The following is a 21861-nucleotide window of genomic DNA, read 5'->3' as shown; positions in this document are numbered from 1 at the left end:
TGAATTTTTGGTGCATGAAAGTGAGAATCTAATAGCCTGGCTAGAGCCAGGCTGGTGCTGTAAGTTTTCCAGCCCAGTCCCTCAATCCTGATCTGCATTGTCCCACACCAGCTAAATTAGCAGTGGTTTTGCATAGTGGACAGATGTCCAGGAAAGAAAACTGGCAATTACTGCTGCTCATTGGAACTGTGCATACAGCTAGTCTGAGCTAAAGCATCCTATTAGTTTTGTTACCCCATCCTCTCCTGTTTCTCATCCCCGTCGGCAGTGGTGTAATTTATTATTTGTATTATCATAACCAAACAGAGAACAAAAGACGTTACAACCTAATATGCCCTGCCTGTTGTAAATTCCAAACTTTGAGGAAGGGACAGTCCTTGCTTTATCCTTGTACAGCACTTTGTACAACGGGATTTCAACCTGGTTGAGACCTCTAGGTGTTAGCAAAATGCACCTTCCAAACTGGGATTTGGAACCTAACTCTCTGTATAAGCAGCTAGTTCATTAGTATGTGGTGTCCCCAACCTGCTTTTTCTCTCTTTGCTGCTCATTATTTATGAGGGCCTTGAAAATGTGGAGGCTTTTTAAAGAGCCTACGAAACTGTACATGAGGTAGAGTTAGAGATGAGGGCTTGGGAATCACAAACTGCAACTGAAAATACATGACACATTCATTGTAAGTGTCCATTTGGGGTGAGTCTGTCTTGTTCTCAGTTCAGCTGAATGGGGTAGTGTATGTTATCCATCAACCACAAAGCTATCGCCTGCATTCTGCCTTGGGAAAAGTGACCTTGTGGTTAAAACAGATCTGTTTCCAGCTCTGACAGTGACTTGGAGATCATTTAACCTCCTGCATTTCAGTTTATCCACATAAAATACTACCTACTTCCCAGAGGGGCATGAGGAGTGATTAATTTTTGTAAAACATTTTGAGGTGCTCAGATATAACGTGGTGATGAAGGTGATATTATTAGTTGGTTATATTAGCAGTAGTAACAGGGATATTTCTTACATTGAGTAGAGTCTCAGGGATTCCATGCTTCACCTTGTATTAGTACTGCCAAGAATTGTAAAACTTTGCGTTTTGTATTTTCAGGTTTTCTCCAGAAAACACAGAGCTCCTTACGACCCTGGGTTTACTCTATTTGCAGGTACTAAACACTGCTGGCTACTATGTGGACCTAATTACATTTTAAATAGCTTGGCAGTTGCATATGGAGTAAATTTCTATTAATCTCCATGTGAGTTTGACATATTTCTCAAAAGGGCACATCAGACAAGATGGAGCTTGCTCCTCTGTCTCTTCTTTTCTCATTTGGCTCCTGAAGGGAAGTAACTTGATTTCCGGGTTCTGCGCCAGAGCAGGAATTCTATTTGGCTATTGCCCTAATTGTGTTATTCACTCTTCCAAGTACAATAAAACATGACTAGTCATTACCTTGTTTCTGGGGAAGGAGCTTAGCAAGTTATTCTCTTAGAAAAGCAGCCATGAAATTGTTTTAACACTAATGCACCTTGGAGAAAATTGGAATTGATTTAAATAACACAGGCACGTTTATCATTAGGGACTTGGGTCATGAGCAAAAGATCATCTGTCTCCCAAATTACCTCCTCATTGCAGTATTTGGTACAGCTGTCATCCTTTGCTGAAGGGGGCTGCAGGCCAAGATTGAAGGACATCAGCAGAGCTGTGGAGGGAGCAGGAGAAGCAGAGCAAAGTATGGTGCCTGGGCAGAGTAGCATGGGCAGAAACTTGCACAACTGTCCACACTGTAACTTCACTTGTTTGTGGTGTATCACATCCCTGGACTCCAAAATTCATTCCAAAGACTCATGCCAGTCTTGATTGTCTCCATGAGTCACAGCAGGGGTTAGACGCCTTCTGTCAATAGGCACTGATGCAGTTGTGGGGGAGGGGGAAGGTAATGGAGTTTGAATAAATTCATGGACCAACACGAGACACCATGGGTTGAATTTATATCTTAATTATACCAGTGTAATTCCTGAGTATGTCCATTGAAGCCAGTGGGACTTAAGCATGTGATCAGGGTTAGCCTCACTTCTGTATGGGACTGCAATGCTGCTGAGCACTCTCAAGTCCCATTTACTTCAGTTGTTGAGGGCAGTCTAAGCAGATAGACTTCAGGGCATTTCTGTCCAGGGAAGGGTGCTGTGGAGGGCATGGGGAGGGAGGAAAAGTGGTCAGGGAATCTGTTCTGTGGCTTATGGTGCTCAGGAAGTCAGTCCCTGCTCCTTTGTAGAAAAAACTCTCCAGATAGTTCTTATTCCCCAACACAAACTGTATAGAAATCTAGTTTCTGGGCTAGACAGTCTGCATCGGGTTGAGTTGTGTTCCCTCTGTTATAAGAGGAATCTGTTTTCTTCCAGCTGGTTGTGGATTGTGAAGTAAGAACACTGCACACATGAGAGTGTAATTGCAACAGAATAAAGCTAACTCTTATGAATCTTACCTTAAGTGATAACCAAAAGCACTGTTTGTTATCTGCACGTTTAACCCTTCTGGGCCTGCATTTCTGACACTCCTTTGTTTTTTCCCAGCTTGGGGTTTATCAGAAGGCATTTGAACATCTTGGAAATGCACTTACATATGATCCCACCAATTATAAGGTACCATGAGGAATATATACTAGCCAATTTAGTGATGACATTAGGCCTGTAAAAACTAATTCTTGTGTAAAATATCCCCAGTACCAGAGCATGGGCTGAGAAGGAGGCCATGCTCCTAAAAAGCTTGTTCCAAAATGCATTTCTGTGACCTCCATCTGATGGGGATAGAGGATATTATTTATGGGGCCTGCTTGCTTTTAATGGAAAGTTTCATATATTTTCCATAGAAGAATTTTTAACAAATGGAAATTACTTTTCTCTAACCTATTACTTCAAACTGTTGCAATTCATCACAAGAGCTGTGCACCACATTCCTGAGAATTCAGTATACCTCTGCAACTTTCTGGAGCAGATCACAGACACAAGTGAATAAGGATGGTGTGGTGGAACATCACTCCTTTGCTAGTCTGCAAAGATTGTAATTCATACACGGTCTCTCTCCCAGCTATAATGGAGGTAACTTTGGTCTAGCTAGTTGAGAATGAGATCTGAATAACTGGGATAATGTAAATCATTTTGAGATCTATGGATGGCAAAGCAATGAATAAATACAAACCAAGTATTATTATGATGAAGACTACATTACTTTTCCAGACTCTACACCAGCTCGCTGTGAAGTATTACAAATAATTTATTGGACAAATGTAGTTTAGTTTAAACTAAGTTAATTTTGGTGCAGTATCTTTGATTTTCTTTTTAATCACATATGTTCAATAGTTGGCAGTGTCACCCTCAGCCAGTAGAGTGAACTGTCCAGGGTTTGCTGTACATGCCGTGGAGTTAAGGAATGTTTTCATCTCCCCTTAAGTTGCCCTGGGAAGGTTTCTGTTCCAGTTTGTCATATGAAAGAAATTATTAGTATCTGGACCTTTTCAGAACCCAGACTTCTGGAAGCTTTTATTGTGAATCACTGAAAGAGAATTAGCTAGTCAGGATGCAGCGTTTATTAGCCATCTTGATCAGGAAAGAGGATGTGGAAAGCATGGGAACCTTTCATAATGCCCTGCCCTCTTCCAGCCAGGATGTAGATTTCCCAGTTCTCACTTTGGAAGCCTCTAGCAGAGAGTTCCCCAAAGAGAATCTCCACTCAGACCATTGGCCTTGTTTTTAGTTTAATAACTTTGTAGCATTTTCTCCTCACCATGTTTGGGGAAGCCCAGTGCCTCAACCACTCACTGTCAATCTCTTTTGAAGGCTATCTTGGCAGCTGGCAGTATGATGCAGACTCACGGAGATTTTGATGTAGCCCTCACCAAGTACAGGGTAGTAGCCTACACCATGCCTGAAAGCCCCCCATTATGGAACAACATTGGAATGTGCTTCTTCGGCAAGAAGAAATACGTGGCAGTAAGTGCCTGGTTCCCTTCCATTTCCATCTATATTTAATTTGATTTGTGTAAGAACAAATATAAAACAAGATCCTCCCTCTGTGGCGGAGACCAGACAAAGTCTTGTCTACACAGGGCATGTTACTAGCAGTGTTGTTCCTCTTTGCAGGCTATCAGTTGCCTGAAGCGAGCCAACTACTTAGCTCCCTTTGACTGGAAGATTCTGTACAATTTGGGGCTAGTCCACCTGACAATGCAGCAGTATGCATCTGCTTTCCACTTTCTCAGCGCCGCTGTCAGTTTCCAGCCCCGGATGGGAGATCTCTACATGCTCCTGGCAGGTAAATGACCCTTCCCTCCTGCCCTCTCCCCTTCCTCCTACCCCACAGAGCTGCATGAATATCGTCTTTGGGAAATATCAGATTTTAAGGTGGGAAAGCAAGAGGTAGTGCAAGTTGTTATCTGAGACTGGATAACTCAGCATTCTGGTATTCAAAAGCTTTTCACCACCAGGTCATGGACTGATTTGAAATCAGATCTTCTGTGACCAAAAGACAATGCCTTCTCACTCGCCGAAATACAGTTCTTGCTATAGACTAGTGACTACGTCCTCCAAACCACCATGGCTGGTCCCAGCTTTTATGGGAGGACCATTGTGGGGTGATGCAGAGAAGCTTGCACTGGTGCTGCTCATGCAATGACTTCCGTGGTTAGAGCACCGGGGTGTCTGTGGTATCCTCTGTCTGGCACTCCTCACCAGCACTAAATCCAAGGTCAGAAAAACTAGAAACTAGGCATTGCAACTCCAGTGGTAAGGGGATTGTGTACATTCAAGAGGGGGATTCACCTTGTTCTCCTCCCTACTCTGGCAGAGGCACTGGGAGATTAAATGACCTGGGTAACCTGCATAGAAGCTCTGACTTTGAGCAGGTACCTTAATTGCAGGATGCCTAAAATCCAGACAGATCGCTAATGTCTCTCTTCTTTCTGGGACTGGGACTCAACTTCTGGTCTCATACACTTTAAGATCAGATTTCAGAGTAGCAGCCGTGTTAGTCTGTATTCGCAAAAAGAAAAGGAGTACTTGTGGCACCTTAGAGACTAACAAATTTATTAGAGCATAAGCTTTCGTGAGCTACAGCTCACTTCATCGGATGCATTTCCGATGAATGCATCCGATGAAGTGAGCTGTAGCTCACGAAAGCTTATGCTCTAATAAATTTGTTAGTCTCTAAGGTGCCACAAGTACTCCTTTTCTTTTTAAGATCAGAAGGAACCATTGTGATCATCTAGTCTGACCTCCTCCACATTGCAGGCCACAGAACCTCAAACCCTCCCCCCCACACTCCTGAAATAGATCCATATCCTCTTGCTGAGTTACTGAAGTCCTCAAATCATAGTTTAAAGACTTCAAGTTACAGATAATTCACCATTTACTTTCTTTACTGCAGTTGGCTGGGTGTGGGAAGTGTTCATAGTGGTGTTGATTTCTGCATACAAGCAAGGCATGTCGTGGAGTGGGCATAGCTGGCTACAAAAATCTTGATTGACAGGTTTAATAGGAACCTTCTAACTCAAGAATGTTTGTCCCATGCTTTCAGCTAGCTAAACAGTTTAAAATCAGTTCCTGTGGAGGTATCACTGCTGTTCCTGATTCTGATGTAGGGGCTCCAAGAGCAGTGGAATAAAGCATTGACATTCAGAACTATTCTTTGCAAATAGGCTCTATGCCTGCAAAAGCAGAAAAATCTATTTCAGAGGAGTGAATTGGAGGTTTTGCATTGCTAGCGAGCTTATTTGTGTTCCTGTGTTTCTTCGGACAGTGGCTCTGACAAACCTCGAAGATGTTGAGAATGCAAAACGATCCTATGAGCAAGCTGTAGCGCTGGACCAGTAAGTCTTAATCCTGATGGTCGTTTGGGCAAGCCGTTCCCCCTCACTGCTCATCTGTTTCCCTTTTTGTCCCTCTGGTCTCTTTCGATTGTAAGTTCTTCAGGGCATGGGCCATTTCTCATTAGGTCTACATACAGCACCTTGCGCAATGGAGCCCTGATCTTGGTTGGGGCTTCTAGACATTATGATAATATTGATAATAGGGCTATAACGAGAGCCTTCACTAATGGTAAACATTTAATCTGTAATGGCCACAAGGTGAACCACACAGCACCAGTCTTTTAGTCTCTTCTCTCAACAGCCGGATGGCAGTGGTGACAGGTAGTTTTCCTCTGTGGAGCCTTAAAAATGATGGAAGCTCCAAAGCCTATAAAAAGAACAGCAGGTTTTTAAACACGTTTGATATTTTACTGCAGTTGTGCTCTGCAAAGTGACCGTGGAAACAGCCCCTCACTTAGCACATATGTATTGAGGGTTGACCTGCTCACGTTAGTAGCAAAGTTCTTACTCCTGTTAGCCCTACACAGCACTGGGAGAGAGAGCTGGACTCTCTTCCCACTCATGCATCAGCAGAATTGTTAACTGTGGGGGGAGGGAGAGCTCAGTGGTTTGAGCTTTGGCCAGCTAACCCAGGGTTGTGAGTTCAATCCTTGAGGGGGCCATTTAGGGATCGGGGGTAAAAATTGGGGATTGGTCCTGCTTTGAGCAGAGGGTTAGACTAGATGACCTCCTGAGGTCTCTTCCAACCCTGAGATTCTATATACATCGGATGCATCTGATGAAGTGAGCTGTAGCTCACGAAAGCTTGTGCTCTAATAAATTTGTTAGTCTCTAAGGTGCCACAAGTATTCCTTTTCTTTTTGCGAATACAGACTAACATGGCTGCTACTCTGAAAAATGTCATCGGTAACTTGTGAACACCTCTATAATAAGGGAGCATGCTGCATGTATGAAACAAGCATTCACACCAAATTCACTGCCCACCAAGTCCTTTTTTCTTTCTCCTAGCTTTCAGAATCTAAGCCCTCTGTGATTTGTCTGGGGATCAGATGAGTTAAGGAACACATTCAGGCTGCTTGGTAGTGTGTTTTGTGGGTAGATCAAAGCACATGAATTAGAATTCAGCTTTACAAATGCTGCCTAACTACCTGGCACTCATTGATGCCGCAGCCATGTAGAATTAGCAGAAAAACAAAACCGCATCAAAGCTGACATTAAAGCCAAGGGCCATTGATTGCTGCCCTGCTGCCTCGCCCCTCCTCCTTCCCCTACCCAGCCCAGCCCTGGACCTGCTGCAGCCGGGGGACAGGCACCCCAGCCTGGCCCTGGACCTGCCGAGGCCAGGAGACATGTGCCCTTCCCCCAGCCCTGAGCAAGCCCAGACCTGCCGTGGCCAGGGGAGAGACGCCTCTCCCTGTCATCCCAGGTGCTGCTGCCAGGAGAGAGAGAGCTGGGGGGAGTCCTCTTTCTCCACCCTAGCCCCAGGGAGCCCTAGTGCACCCCCAAACCTCTCTTCCCCAGACCCACCTCAGAGCCTACACCCCCAGCCAGAGCCCTCAGCCCCACACCTCTGCCCCAGCCCAGAGCCCCTCATCCCTGGCTACACCCCAGAGCCCGCACCCCCAGCCAGAGCCCTCATACACCCCAACCCACACCCTGCACCCTAACCATCTGCCCCAGCCATGAGCCCCCTCCAACCCTCCGAAACCCTCGGCTCCACCCCACCACATGAATTTTGTTATGCGCACCAATAGGAAGGTGATGTGTCACACATCATCTCCCTCTTGATGCACATAACAAAATTTATTCTGCACATGGGTGGGAAAAATTAGAGGGAACACAGGTCATGGTCAGCACACAGTCTGATTTGCTGCTTATCAGACAATCTTCAAAGCTTCAGTCTCCAGCACTCAAACCTTTCACAAAGAGCGTGGCCTCTGTCTTGTAGAAGAGAGTAAAGGTACTGGTCTCCTTGGCCAGCACCAAGAGCCTCTTTTCACACCAGGAATGGGTGCCAGCTTCCTCACACGACTTTATTGATCAATGTTCAGAAGCACTGCGCACTTGCTCTGCATCTGTTGCGATAGGTGCAGATTGTTCATCCTTGCTCTTACATGAAAGGTCATCCTCACTGGAAGAGAAGTACAGCTATAAATTGTGCCTCTAATCCACTCGCTTATTAGTGTTCCTCCCCTTGGAAGGTGATTCTGATTCTAAAGAAGACCTGGCCAAATACAGCCCATGGCCCTCTACCTCTCAGCCTGCAAGTCAGAATGAACTGCAAGCATCAGGCCACTTGGATCAAGTCAGAGCATTGCCTGCTGGGACCTGTTGTCTCGGTGGATCACCTGATTGTATCCAAGAGGAAGCAGACACACTTTGCTCAGTTTTCTACAAAGATAGTGCCGTGTTCAGACTCCTAGTGAGTTGTCAGTGCAGCCCTCAGGCAAAAAGTGGGAATCTCAGTTAGAATGTAGGCTGTGTTGTCTTATTCAAGGAAGAAAGGGGACCCTGCCACTGATGTCCATACACCAACAGAGAGCAGAGGGAGTCAACTGTCTTGCTCATTTAGCTTGCCCACACAACTGGCATTGTCAGAGCACTGCAGGGACTGCCAGAGGGAAAGCTACTGCATGGGATTTCTGTGCATTAACTAAGAGCCTGGAAGCTTTGGAAAATGAGAATTCTGGGAGCCAAACTGCATTTCTGAAATAAACACTCAGCATTGCATCTCGAGAGTGATAGGACTGGACAGCACAGCACAGCACTCTCACATTGGGAAATGTCACATTCTTAACGTAGTCCTTGTATGGAACTTCAACTTTTTGGGTAGAAGGGAATGAAGATGGGAAAAAGGGATGAGAGAGCTTGTTCTGCAGCATGCTGAGACTGTGCTGGCTTGTCAGACACTGTTGGTGGCATATGTCAATTCCAGAACCTGGAACTGTGCGGCTTCATGCCACCAGCTTGTCTTGTCCCACAGTTGTGAGAAGAGAGCCCTTCTACTGCAGATCTTCAGAGCGGCGGAAGCCTTATATGGATCAGAGTAGGGCTCTCCCAGCACAGTGTAAAGACCCGCCCACCACTGAACCACTGTGCACTTTAAGATTTGTGGGTGCTCAGACAAGGGGTCCATAGGATGCTTTCTACCTCCCCCGGTTGACAAGCAGACTGACTTCACAGCTACCAATTCACCCAGCTCCCCCAGGGTTAGGGGATGGGAGAAATGGAGGAGATTTGTGCAGAGGTGCCGTACAGTGCACCTCCAAGCGCCACTTACAGGCACTTACTCCAGCTGCAGATCTGCTAAGGAATGCAACAGTGGGGCTCCCCTCCAGTGGTCCTTGGACACAAAGATACTTGGCCAACCAGGTTTAGGTTGATGAGAGGGACTTTAGCAGGAGGCTAAGCAATCGGAGGAGCCATTAACATTGAAACCAGGTTTACATGGAATATTTCACTTGCTTGGTACACAAAGTTCACTGAGCACAAATTTCCCCACCAAACTGCCTGCTGCCATTTTAGAGCAAGTTGTATACAACTGTGCAAACAAACCCAGTTTGTGTTCATGGCTCTTCTGTCAGCCAGGCTTCCCCAGCTACTTCCATAGCTACACACCTGCCAAGAAGCACAGAAGCTCACCCTGCCCTGGTGTTCTCTAGCAACTCTGCAGCAAACCCCCTCTTAGCCAAAACACACTCACGCACGCCGTCTCATTGGGGCCATTCCTGCACCCCACTGTAAGTGACCGCCCTAGATGTTTTGCCTGTAGAGCTGGTCCCAAATGTTGCACAATTTTTTTGTGGGTGGGGAAAGTGTATTGTTTTTCCTACTTCAGTATTGCTGAACCAAATGTGCTTGGTCTTTCAAAAACAACTTGCTTTCCAGCAGAGATCAAGCATGGAGCATGTCAGCCTGAAAGGTTAGGAGCAGCGGAAACCAGGGGCTTCAACTAGGAACAGCTGAACAACCTTAATGGTAACACTAGAACAATCTCACTGCATTGCTCTGAGCACTATGCGGAGTATCTGGAGGCTGTTTGGTAGTGTGGGATCTCTAGCTTTGCTAGGTATAGCAAACTCGGCACAGTGCTAGTATCAGAATCAGTTCTCATCTGAGATTTAAGAATGCTACTCTTGGCAGTGTATGTTACTGATCCTGTGGGCTGTCTGCTGCAGGTGCAATCCCCTGGTCAATCTGAACTACGCTGTGCTGCTCTACAACCAGGGGGATAAGAAGGGAGCACTATTCCAATACCATGAGATGGAGAAGAAGGTCAACTCCCTGAAGGAGAACAGCGCTCTCGACTTTGACCCTGAAGTATGTTAATAAGAACAGCCAGCTGGAAGCAAGTAGCTGGTGATCCCATGCTGTAAGAGGACTTGTCCGCCTGGTGGGGTAATGTGCTGTACGGGGATGGAGTGCACTGACGTGTGGCACATTAATTGGTCTGTGCAGACCCTGCTGGGGCACACTGAAGGGTCCCTAAAGGTTCTGGAGTGCACCCTAGCTGGGTCAGAACCATTAGGGAACCTTCATTGTGCCTCAGGAGGGTCTGCATGGCCCAATTAATGTGAACCTTTCAGTGCTCTTCAGAAACCACGCCTCTGTACAGCATGTTAACCCACCATGTAAACAAGCCCTGAGTGGCATCCAGTGAGCAGAAGCATCCCTATACCTTTTGGGACCTGAGTCCAGTTAATAGAGAATGGATAAGTTATCTAGACACACCTAGCTGGACCAGGTACCCAGTGAAAGCTACTTGCTTCATCTCTGCTATTAAAATAGACTTTTTAATCTATGAACAAAAAGTCAGGATTCTTTCTGAAACAAATAGATTATCAGAGCTGTGCTTCACTACAGCACTATGGCTGCGCAAGCCAGTTATGTGTAACTCTGCAATGTATTGTGACACTGGAATCTGAGCTCGTAGCTCCTGGTAAGAAACAAAATGCAGTGTCTACTTCCAGCTCCCATCCTCTGAGTTTGTGAGATTTGGGGAAGAGGTCAGTGACCTCATCTGAAAACTTCACAATCGGCTCCTCCTCACCCAGGTTTATCAGGGCTGAGTGTAGAGCTGTGGTGTAGTGCATTCTTTTTCAAGAAAGGCAGGCTGTGCACCTTCATCGAGGGGCATCATTTACTCCTGTGCCCACCATCAGAGTGGAGGCCACTGTGAGTTGCCATCTCCTGTTGGGAAACCCTTACACTGTGTGTCATGTTCCCTTCGAGCTGACCACAGCCCTTGCTGTAAGCCCAGCTCTAGGGTGAAGCCACTGCTAAAACCCACAGATGGAAGCTGAGGCATAGTGGTCCCTGCTTGGACAGGCGCTGCTGCCCTGGCTCCTGCCGAAAGTGTTCCTGGTGGTGATTTTCTCCTCTCTTTCTTTCTGTTGCATGAGAAGATGGTGGATGTGGCCCAGAAGGTGGGAGCTGCTCTTCAGGCAGGGGAGAGTCTAGTCTGGACTAAACCCATCAAAGATTCCAAATCAAAGCAGCGAGCCGCTACATCTAGCAAACCCTCCAGCACTCAGCAACCTCTGGGCTCTAACCAAGCCTTGGGTCAGGCCATGTCTTCAGCAGCTGGGTATGGGAAGACTATGCAGCTTTCTACAGGTAGGTCTCTTTTCCATCTCTTATGGCATGAGAGGAGAGGGTGTTGGGATTAGAGGAAGAATTCACTGCCAAGTGGGCACATCTGTGCCACTCCCTGTACCCTGGATTATGGAGTATATTTAGCAAGACACTTACATGGTGGCACATATAGGCACAAGAACTTAGCATGTGACAAGACCCACCCCATGAGTTAAGTGTGTGTGGAACAAAAGTGTTCTTCCTATGGAGTACGAGCATTGCGTTAGAGCATAGTGCTCCCGTAAGGTTACTGAAATCTAACTGTTTCTCTTCCTGCCCCAGCCATGCTGGCGAGTGTGTTACCATGAGATCAGTTTCCTTCCTTGGCTCTGGGAAGGAGGTGGTGTCAACAGTAGGAACCGTTATCTTCATTCATTAGAAAACAGATGGCTGAGATTGGAGGGGGCAGAAGAGAGAGGCAGGCTCCTGGTAGAGGGGAGAAGAAGGAGGAGGGCCATCCTCTCATTCACAAAACAAACACTGGGCTGTTCCAGGTGACACTAGCAGCAGCCAGACCCCTCCCTTTTAGTGAGTTCCATCCTACTGCAGGTAGAAAATAGAATAAAATCATCATCAGTCAGTGGGCAAGAGCGAGACAGGCTACTTCTTGTTGAAGCTGTTGGGGCGTATTGTGTTAATGTGGATGGAACAGATGGTCCTGAAATGGCGTACACTCGCCTCTCACAAGCACCCCTGGTTGAGTGTGTGTGTGTGCCTGCAGTGTTCTCAATTTCTTCTGCTCACGGTGCCCCCTGTTGGCCGCTGTGCTCCTCAGGCAAGTTTTTGGTGACTCAGCCCCTTGGCCGAGTCTCACACTGTCCATGTGTGCAACAAAACCCCTTCCAGGGTACACAATCCCCAGTGTCCTGCAGCCCTCCCTGGGATCAGTCTTCTAAAACAGTCCAGCAGGGCCCATTGCGGTACCCTCGGTGTGTCCTCTGCAGCCCTCCCTGGGCTCAGTCATTAACCAGTCCAGCAGGGCTCATCACGGTACCCTCGCTTAGTCCGGCTAGGTTGCAAGGCTCCTACTCTGGAACTGAGCACTGCCCCAAGGGCTTCTTCCCTGGGGACTTCTTGCCCCTACTTGAATCCTCAGTGATCCCAGTTTCCTGCTGAGCCACCGCTCTTGGGCTCAGTTCACTCACCACAGCTCCCTACTGAGTCAGTCGCAGTGCAGCTCCCTTCCCTGGGATGCCACAGTTCTAATGTCCTTCTTTATGGTGTAGCCACTTTCCTCAGTGGCTGGTGGGGGGAACCCAGTCCCACCCACTGTCCAGGTCCCAACCCAGGGAACCTGTTAAGTATAGCAGCCTCATGCTGCATCTCTTTAGCAATTGCTGCTCTATATTTCCCTGGACAACTTCCCTGTGGCCCATATTAGTTGAATCCCAGCAGTCAGCCAGAAGCTACTCCTTCCTCACTCCCCCAGTCCCTGTCAGCAGACTGATCTATCCAGACTGCTGCTGCTCTAGCAGCTTGGAGGACCTTTCTGTTGCTCTTTTCTGGGCCACAAGGCCTCCAGCAGGGGGCCTCAGGGTCCACCTGGGCACCGGTCCCAAAGAGTCAAAGGTGTCAACATGACTCTGAAACTGTACAACATGAAACAGTGTTAAACACAGTTCAGTGTTTGACACACAGAGACCTCAGCCTGCCCAGTACCATGACAAACACACCATTAAATGCCTTTGTAACCTTTCAGTAAAGATACAGAAAAAGAAGGAAAAACAGTTAAAGCCTTTGAAATGTAAAGCATTAAGCAAGGCTTTCATTTTAACAACAGCCCTTTCCCTTTATCTGGAGAGCATTTTTAGAAGAGTTATTAACATGGTACTAACTGTCTTTCAGGGAGAAAAGAGAAGTTAGTTGAGCTGGGCTGCAGCTACTGCTGTTGCTAAAGTCCGACCCCGTTTCCTAAGAAGACAAAATAGGACAAACACAGACAAAAGGAGACAGAAAAGAACAGCAAAAATAAAAATGCAGCTTTTGTCTCTGGTGTTGACTTTCCCTTGCAAACTCACTGCTGGAAAAACAAAGGCCCAACACACGGTCCCATCAGACACTCTGATACCTGGCAAACTTGTACCAGCCTCAGGCTGTTCAGGGCATTGCTTTTCATTGCCTCTCTGGGCACAGGCTCACAGCAATGTTGCAAAATATGCAGTCTTGGCCAGCTAGGCCAAACTCTTATTAGACAGAAGGGAAAAGGAGAGGAATAGGAAAGAGAAGAAATAATGTGAAGAAGGAAGAGAACACACAAGAGATGACATTTAACATTTAAGCACAAGTGAAAGGTTGCGGGGGCACGTGACCACTCCATGCGTTGCCTCTGGCCTTTCCCACTTCCCCCATGCCTCCCACACCCGCTCTAAGCCAGCACCACCTTGGCCCCACTCCCCTTACAGCTGCTTCCCCGCTTACTGTTGAAATGGTGCTTGTTAAGAACAGAAGATGCAGAGCCGGAAATTAATGAACCACAACTGATGTGTCGGATACTAGGCCTAACTGGTGGACACAATAATGTGGGGCTGGGCTGGGGTATTCCACCCACTACTCCCTTTTGGAGTCCTTAAAAGAAAGATTTTGTGGGAAAAGTATGAAGGAACAAAAAGAAGCAGGGAAGACCAATCAGAGGCCACTGGAGCGAGCTCCACCATCATAGGACCCCGGGCCTTCTTCATCCTACTCCTGAGAGAAGGCCAGAGAGAGGGATCCAGACAATATTACTCTGCCAGCTCCAGCTGAAACACAGCCACCAACAGGGACGAGAGAACTTTACCAACAGCAGCAATAACAACAGCTCCAGCTCACCTCAACTAACTTCTGCTCTGTTCCCAAAAAGGAGTTATCATCTGTGATACCATCAAAGAGACTGTCAAACCAAGGAGGAGTCCTTTTAAACCTCCCCCCAGCTGAAGAGAAAGGGAACAAGGGATGTTAACGAAAGCCTCACTTAACGCTTTACATTTCAAAGGCTTTCACTGTTTTTCCTTCTTTTTCTGTCTCTGTACTGAAAGGTTAGGAAGGGTTTTAATGGTGTTTGCCGTGGTACTGAGCAGGCTGAGGTCTCCGTGTGCCAAGCCTTGGTTAACACTGGTCAGTGCTGGACAGTGACTGGGCTGCATTAATGCCTTTAGTCCATACAATCCATCCAAATTCAGACAACATGCCTAGGTCCAGCACGGGCACAGCCTTTTGCTTTAACAATTAGATGCCATTTCCTGTGGCATAAAGAGGAGTGTATGGGACTGTGGCTGTAACCCTGTGTTGTATCAATAGGTGCTGGAGCATCGGCTCCCCTTGCAAAGCCCCCGTCGCTGCCTCTGGAACCTGAACTGGGCTCAGAAACAGGCCCCGAAGAGACCACGGTCCCTACAGAGCCCCAAGAACGGAGAAAAGAGAAGCGCAAAAGCAGGCTGACCACAGACTAGAACAGCAGCACTGGATGAGCTGGGCAGGCATGGGGGCCTGCTGGAGCAAAAATCTTCGCTGCCACCCCTTAACTCAAGCATACCATGAGCTTAGGCGAAATGCAGCCGATACAGTGACATTACCACCTGGCCTCATCCTTATCTCAGTGATTCTTTACTCCATGGCACCCAGAAGAGATTCTGATGAGCTGCTGTGCTACTGCATGAGAGAACAGAGGTGCAATCCCTTACTTCCTTGAGGGAGGGGCTGCTGTAGCATTGCACACAGTGCTTAGGTGCTGAATCACTAAGATGGACTGAGTCAATAGGATGGTTTAGCGAGGGCCAACTACAGTGACTGTGCAGCTTTTAAAGCAGTAGCTTGGACCAGTTCTTTAATTAGAACCCAGAGAGGATCATGCCCCTTTAGCAAGTGAGCCTTTTAGCTGGCTCAGAAGAAGCTCTACCAGCCCCTTGTAGTAAGGTCAGTGGAAGAAATGGAGGAGGGGAGAAGCTGGAAAAATTAATAGGACAAGTGAGTGAAAGACAGATCAGTCCAAGGAGTGAAACAACCCTGAATGCAGGCCTGGAGGAGAGGCTACTCTCCATTGCTCAAAGGGAGATGTGTGCAACCTGCATGCCTGTTTACCAAGCCCAGCCTCTTGTCGGGCTTGTCCAAATGCTGGGGAAAGCATTTCCAGCCCCCTTTCCTCAGGCAGCTAGCTGCAAGGCCATCTGCCTGGTACATTGGGAGAGGAGCTCCCTCCCTCAGAGCTGTTCGCAGTGCTGTCAGTCCTGCAAGGTAGAGGTGACAGGGACTGGGAGGGAGCAGACTTCTCTGTAATAGACTCACCCTTTAGCCGGTAGCAAATGAAAGGAGACTGGACTTTCATCCACAATGTAAGCCTCTTGCTGGTTTCACTCCAGGGCGCTCTGGCTGGCAGAGTTACAGCAGGCAGGGGGCACTTTGATATCCTACTAACACGCGGCCTTAGTTTGGTGGGAGTTTTAAAGAGTGTGGAGTAATTTGCCTTCAACACCCAGCTCTCCTAGAAGTTACTAGCACCTTGAGCAGGTTGATTTCTCTGTTTGTTCTGCTGGTGATGGGCTGGAACCAATTCCATTCCCCCAGTCACTAAGTGAGAAGGGACAGGCTGACAGAGCCAAACAGAACTGGAAAGAGTGGCGGCTTTAATTTCTGCCTTTTCCAGCATCCCTGGGGAAATTACAGTTATAACCTCTTTTGGAACTTACATCCGTGGAGAGTTCTCTTCCTGAAAAGTAGATTCATAGCCTCAGGAAAGCTGGGTGGTATCAGGCATGAGGATGTGTTGAAACTGAGAATTAGCCTGTTTCCTTAGGGTCACTTACCTTCTGATCCCCTCCCTCCTTCCCTCCCCCATAAGTTAAATCCTGTTGACACTAACTGGTCTAATTTTAATAAAGCCATTGAGGTTGGACAACCTCGGTAGTGACCATCTCTACAGATCCATCAGTTCCAACCCTTTCCAGACTCAGCTGCAGTCCACAACGGAGATCTGGTATCTTGTTTGTTTTTTAAACTTCAATCCATTCAGCCCTGTACATGCTGGGAGGGGAAAGATTATTAGCACTAAAGAAATGGCTGTAACCCGAAGCGCCTGTGCACTTGGGCTGTCTTGTTCTCCAGAAGTGATGGAGAGGAGGGGACCATAGTAAGAGCTTTTCAGATACAGCTTTTTGTGGTAAGCACTAGTGCCCAAGAATGTAGCATAGTTCGCCTGACCCATGGCTGTTGCTGGGACAACCTGTCTGAGGAAGATTATTTGGAAAAAACAACACAGCAAGATCTTCCATGTGCTCCCTTCCCCACAAGGGTGAGAGCAGGGTCTAGGCTTTGCATTTCATAACTTGCTGCTAATTATGCCAGTTAGGTCATTTAAAATTTTCTGTTGCTAAGATAGCTCTCACCTTTTGAACAATTTAGCTATTGTCAACTTTACACCAGCTGGCAAGTTGTCAACTCTTCCCCAGCAGCTGCAGCTAGGCTAAGCACCTCATACCTGAACGGAGCCATATGAGACTATTTAAATGTTACACACAGGCTGTTTTCCTTCTGAGTTAAGAGACTAGTTAAACTAAAGGTAAGGCCAGTTTCTCTGTCCTTCACTCACTAACAGTTTGTATCTCCTAGCTGCCCTGCCCCCAGTTCCACAGAACAGCCAAAAAAAAGCTGCTTTTTCAACATAAAGCAGAACCACCATCATCGACCTAAAATGTCAGTAACTCTCATTGGTGTAGCCCTTGTCTGCCTTGCCCCACAGTGATTGTGATCACTGCTAATCACATCTCAAGCCCCTAACGCGCCTAAAGACACTGAATTAATAACTTGTGCAAGGAACCCTTCATTAGTGTTGTAGGAACCTACAGCGTGTTTCACAGGTTTTCTGTACCTACAGCTCCCACTGCTGTCAGGATATCAGGTGCTCAGACCTCTGAAAGCTAGCCTACGCATCATTTACAAGTCCTGAATTTAGCTGTATTATGGGATAACAACCTTAAAGTTTCATCAGTGTTATTTTGCATAATCAACAGTAACTAATCAGAATGTACAAGGGAGGGCAGTTAACGTTACCAGATCCTTAGCTTAGTCACCGAATGCCTGGTGCAATATGAGCCAGGTTCTGGGAATAACAGCAGCCCTGCTGTACATTCCAATTAGCTATTATTGTGCAAAATGACATTAATGCAACTTTAAGGTTATTAAAGCACGATCAGGAATCAAAGTTAATGCATTCTGGGGGGTTAACTGACAAATGGCTGGTGAGCTCTTGATCTATTAAATACACTAAAGTGAGCTATAGCTCACGAAAGCTTATGCTCAAATAAATTTGTTAGTCTCTAAGGTGCCACAAGTACTCCTTTTCTTTTTACTAAATGAACAGCAACAGTTCACAATTTTTGGTTTGGAACCAAAGTGCCCTGTTTAAACCATGTTTGACTTCCTCACAACCCATTTAACTGGGGTGTTGCAGTTATTTTGTATTACAGTAGCTGCTAGAGGCCTCCCCCTGGATCAAGGCCCCCCCTGGGCTAGGGGCTGTACAAAACAGAGTTCTTTCCCCGGAGAGCTTACAATTTAAGGAGACAAGACAAATGGTAGTTGAAATGGGAAGCAACTTACCTAAATCATAACTGATCATTCTAGTATCTTGTTAGTTGCAGTTTTATATTGAAATAGTCATGCTGAATGTTACTGTCATTTCCATGGCATGCATGTGAGAGGATTGATTTTTACTGGAAGAGCACAAAACTGGGGGCAAGGAATGCTTTTCACTTCTAAAGTATGGAGAGAATTTTTTTTTTTAATAAAGTTTGCTTCAGCATCAGCATCCCCCTTCAAACCTCTCTGTGCAGTTTCTTCAGCATTAAGGTGCAATAGTTAAATGTGAGCAGAGGAAGACTTGATAAGCAAAACAAAGTTGCTTTAATCTCTCTTGTTGATGTACTGCTTTGTACCTTACATTAAAACCGCTTTCAGACTAGGGAGGGAACAGCCCCTTCTGTTAGTACATAAACTAGGTGATCAGACTATGGAATGGTGACTGCCTATGCCCATGGGAAGGTGATCCACTGAAGCAGGAAGACTAGGGCTTCTCCCCCTGTCCCAAATACTACTCTCATTGGTAGTGAACTGTGTGGTTGAACTGTTAATCTTACTCTGAACAGTGGCTGTGGAAGCAGAGGAAGGAAAGGGGTGGGAAAAGGGCTGTTTCTAGCAGGCTATGAAATACATTTGCTACACTTAATTGATTCAAGCAGCTGCTGCCCCCCTGACAGTTTCACAATGTGTGTGGCTCATGAGGAGCCATACACCTTGATCTTCAGGAGAGAGGACATACTTGAAGAACTGCACCCTACTTGCCCTGTCCCCAGAAGTGTGTAGCCCCCTTTTTTAGGCTCCCGGGTGCTAAGATCGTCTGATGCTTTTACAACGGGGATTTCATGTTTACAGAGTAAACACATGGATGTTAGAGGTGTTTTAAATAACCTTTGGGGACAGCAGTCTCCTTCTGTGGAATCAGATTGTGGGACCTTGTTAGTCTTTAGACTTGGGCTGGGGGAAGAGGGAATTTAACTTCAGGGGGCATTTTTAAATGTGTAAGTAGAGACTGTAGATAATGAGGATAATAAATGGAATTAGAGCTTAGCACGTGGTTTTGTATACCATGGATTCACAGTAGTCGCTTCCCTGTACTCTCCAACTTTGACCTGGCTGATGGAGAGTGAGGCTAGACTGGTAATGAAAGAAAGGTAAGTGTAGGGATTTTTCAGTGTAATTTATGCTGTTTTTGTTCTCCTTCCCCCCCAAACAAGCTGCTTGGCTGAAACATAATACTGAAGTGACAGTTTTCCTTCTCTTTCCGTAAATAGGTATGTAAGAGGGAAACAACAGCAGGTCAGAAAGAACTGAGAGTTTGATTTCTAGAGCTATTGGTGCCCCTGGCTTCTTTTGAGCACCTCCAAACCACATACCAGCTTACCTTGTCCCATCTAGTTTCCATGTAGGCAAAAGCCAGGCATGCTAAGCCACCTCATAAGAGCATAAGCATAAGTAAAGCCCTGCAAATCTGCAGATAACCAGTTTATTTCCACCCGTGAGGATATCCATGGACCATGTCTGCGGAGTAGCTGCAGATACAAATTTTGTGCCCACATCGGGCTCTAATAATAGGCTCTAAGGGAAAGGACATGCAGCACAGGCTGTCATTTCAGCCAAGAGTAGCCTAGAACTAAGTCAGACACATGCTGTTCCAAGCTAGGAAGATGGATTGGCACTTGGCAGAGCCCCTTCTATGAAGACAGACAACTTTGTAAGCTGATTGGGAAAAAAAGCTTTACTAAAATAGTGTGACAAACTCTATACAGAAATGCACGACAAAAATCAAAGCATAGCATATAAAAAGTCCCAGGAAGCTTACAATAGAAAAGACACGTTAATTTTACCTCAAGGAAGGTTCCCCCGTGTGTTCTCCCCTCCCCCAGTCAAACTGCACAGAAACAGAATTTCCTGTGACAGTACTTCACAGATATTGTACAGTGGAAAAAGGATAGGCTCAGATACTAGTTTGTATTGTTGAACAGCAGCTTTCATGAGAAGTTCTTATGGAAGCTTTTTGGCTCTTGCATTTTAACAAGATCATTCACCCCTAGGTGCCATGGCTTGTGTTCTTCAGCTGCCACTCCCGAAGCAGGATGACCCCAGATTAAGTTTTAAAAAAAATCACAGCTGGTTTCATATATGCCTTTCCCATTGCTTCTGAGATAGCAGATGCTGTGTCCACAATGGCCAACCTGCGTTTGTTCCTTTTGCTTGGGGAAACCCAACAGACAGAAGTCTGACATCCCACAATTCCCTGAGATTTCAGTCTGGTCAAGGGTTATATCCCACTTGAGCTATTATGCAAGAAACTTCATTAGAACATAAAACTGGATGATGGGGTCACAAAATGGCTGATGAAATTCAATGTTGATAAATGCAAAGTAATGCACACTGGAAAACATAATCCCAACTAGACATATAAAATGATGGGGTCTAAATTAGCTGTTACCACTCAAGAAAGAGATCTTGGAGTCATTGTGGATAGTTCTCTGAAAACATCCACTCAATATGCAGCGACAGTCAAAAAGGTGAACAGAATGTTGGGAATCATTAAGAACGGAATAGATAAGACAGAAAACATCACATTACTTCTATATAAATCCATGGTACGCTCACATCTTGAATACCGCATGCAGATGTGATTGCCCCATCTTAAAAAAGATATATTGGACTTGGAAAAGGTTCAGAAAAAGGCAATAAAAATGATCAGGGGTATGGAATGGCTGCCATATAAGTAGAGATTAATAAAACTGGGATTTTTCAGCTTGGAAATGAGATGACTAAGGGGGGATATGATAAAGGTCTATAAAATCATGACTGGTGTGGAGAAAGTAAATAAGGAAGTGTTACTCCTCATAACACAAGAACTAGGGGTCACCAAATGAAATTAGTAAACAGCGGGTTTTAAACAAACAAGAGGAAGCATTTTTTCGCACAACGCACAGTCAACCTGTGGAGCTCCTTGCCAGAGGATGTTGTGAAGACCAAGACTATATAACAGGGTTAAAAAAAGAACTAGATAAGTTCCTGGAGAATAGGTCCATCAATTGCTATTTGCCAGGATGGGCACCGATGCAACATCATGCTTTGAGTCTCCCTAGCCTCACTTCACCAGAAGCTGGGAGTGGATGACAGTGGATCGATCGTATTGCTCAACAATTGCCTGTTCTGTTCATTCCCTTTGAAGCACATGGCACTGCTCCTGTCAGAAGACAGGATACTAGGCTAAAGGGATGTTTGGTCTGATCCAGGATGGCTGTTTTATGTAGTTTGGTTATATTTTAATTTGAGAACATTCCTGTTGTAAACCCAATGTAGATGGCACAAGCTCCATGTATTTATTTAAGCTTGGAAGGATTAGTCTTATCGGTACGTCAGTAAACACTGATCTCACTGTACACGCACAAACCCATGAAAAAATAATTCCAGCTTTGATGAACTCTCTTTAGATAGCCCAAATAAAACCAATGCTGCTTGAGAATTACTTAAAGTTCCACCTTAATGTGTATAAAACGTATTGCTTGCATTAGTGCCATTTAGGTAGCTAACTTTTTGAATCTCAATATTAACTAATATTAATATTGTCATTAAATTATTATTCTGACCACCCCCCCCCAATAATTTCCCACAACCACGAACATCTAAAAAAAAGCTTTAAGAATCAATATCTGTCAAAAATAAAAAAATCAAATTCAGCCAAGCCCCTGTGTGGGTGTATATTCTATTAAGAAGAGAGAGAGAGAGAGAGAGAGAGAAGGCAGCAAGAAGGGATCCAACACCATTCATAGATCCTGTTTAGACTTCCCAACCTCCCTCAGAGCTGGAAGAG

General features: G+C 45.9%; 1 protein-coding gene across 4 annotated transcripts in view; it reads left to right on the top strand.

Moving 5' to 3' along the window:
• The window catches only part of BBS4 (Bardet-Biedl syndrome 4), a 74056-nt gene extending 57533 nt beyond the window's left edge, over positions 1–16523 (top strand). For all 4 annotated transcript variants that reach the window (XM_038419567.2, XM_038419570.2, XM_038419571.2 and 1 more), the window contains 8 exons: positions 1097–1151; positions 2560–2628; positions 3823–3975; positions 4126–4297; positions 5780–5849; positions 10028–10169; positions 11255–11465; positions 14760–16523. In XM_038419567.2, coding sequence (XP_038275495.1) covers positions 1097–1151; positions 2560–2628; positions 3823–3975; positions 4126–4297; positions 5780–5849; positions 10028–10169; positions 11255–11465; positions 14760–14911 — 1024 coding nt within the window. In that variant the 3' untranslated portion in view covers positions 14912–16523. The remainder of the gene's footprint in view (positions 1–1096; positions 1152–2559; positions 2629–3822; positions 3976–4125; positions 4298–5779; positions 5850–10027; positions 10170–11254; positions 11466–14759) is intronic.
• The last annotated feature ends 5338 nt before the right edge of the window (positions 16524–21861 follow it).

The sequence above is a fragment of the Dermochelys coriacea genome, chromosome 10, assembly GCF_009764565.3.
Source record: "Dermochelys coriacea isolate rDerCor1 chromosome 10, rDerCor1.pri.v4, whole genome shotgun sequence".
Lineage (NCBI taxonomy): Eukaryota > Metazoa > Chordata > Testudines > Dermochelyidae > Dermochelys > Dermochelys coriacea.
This window is presented reverse-complemented; position numbering and strand designations above follow the sequence as displayed.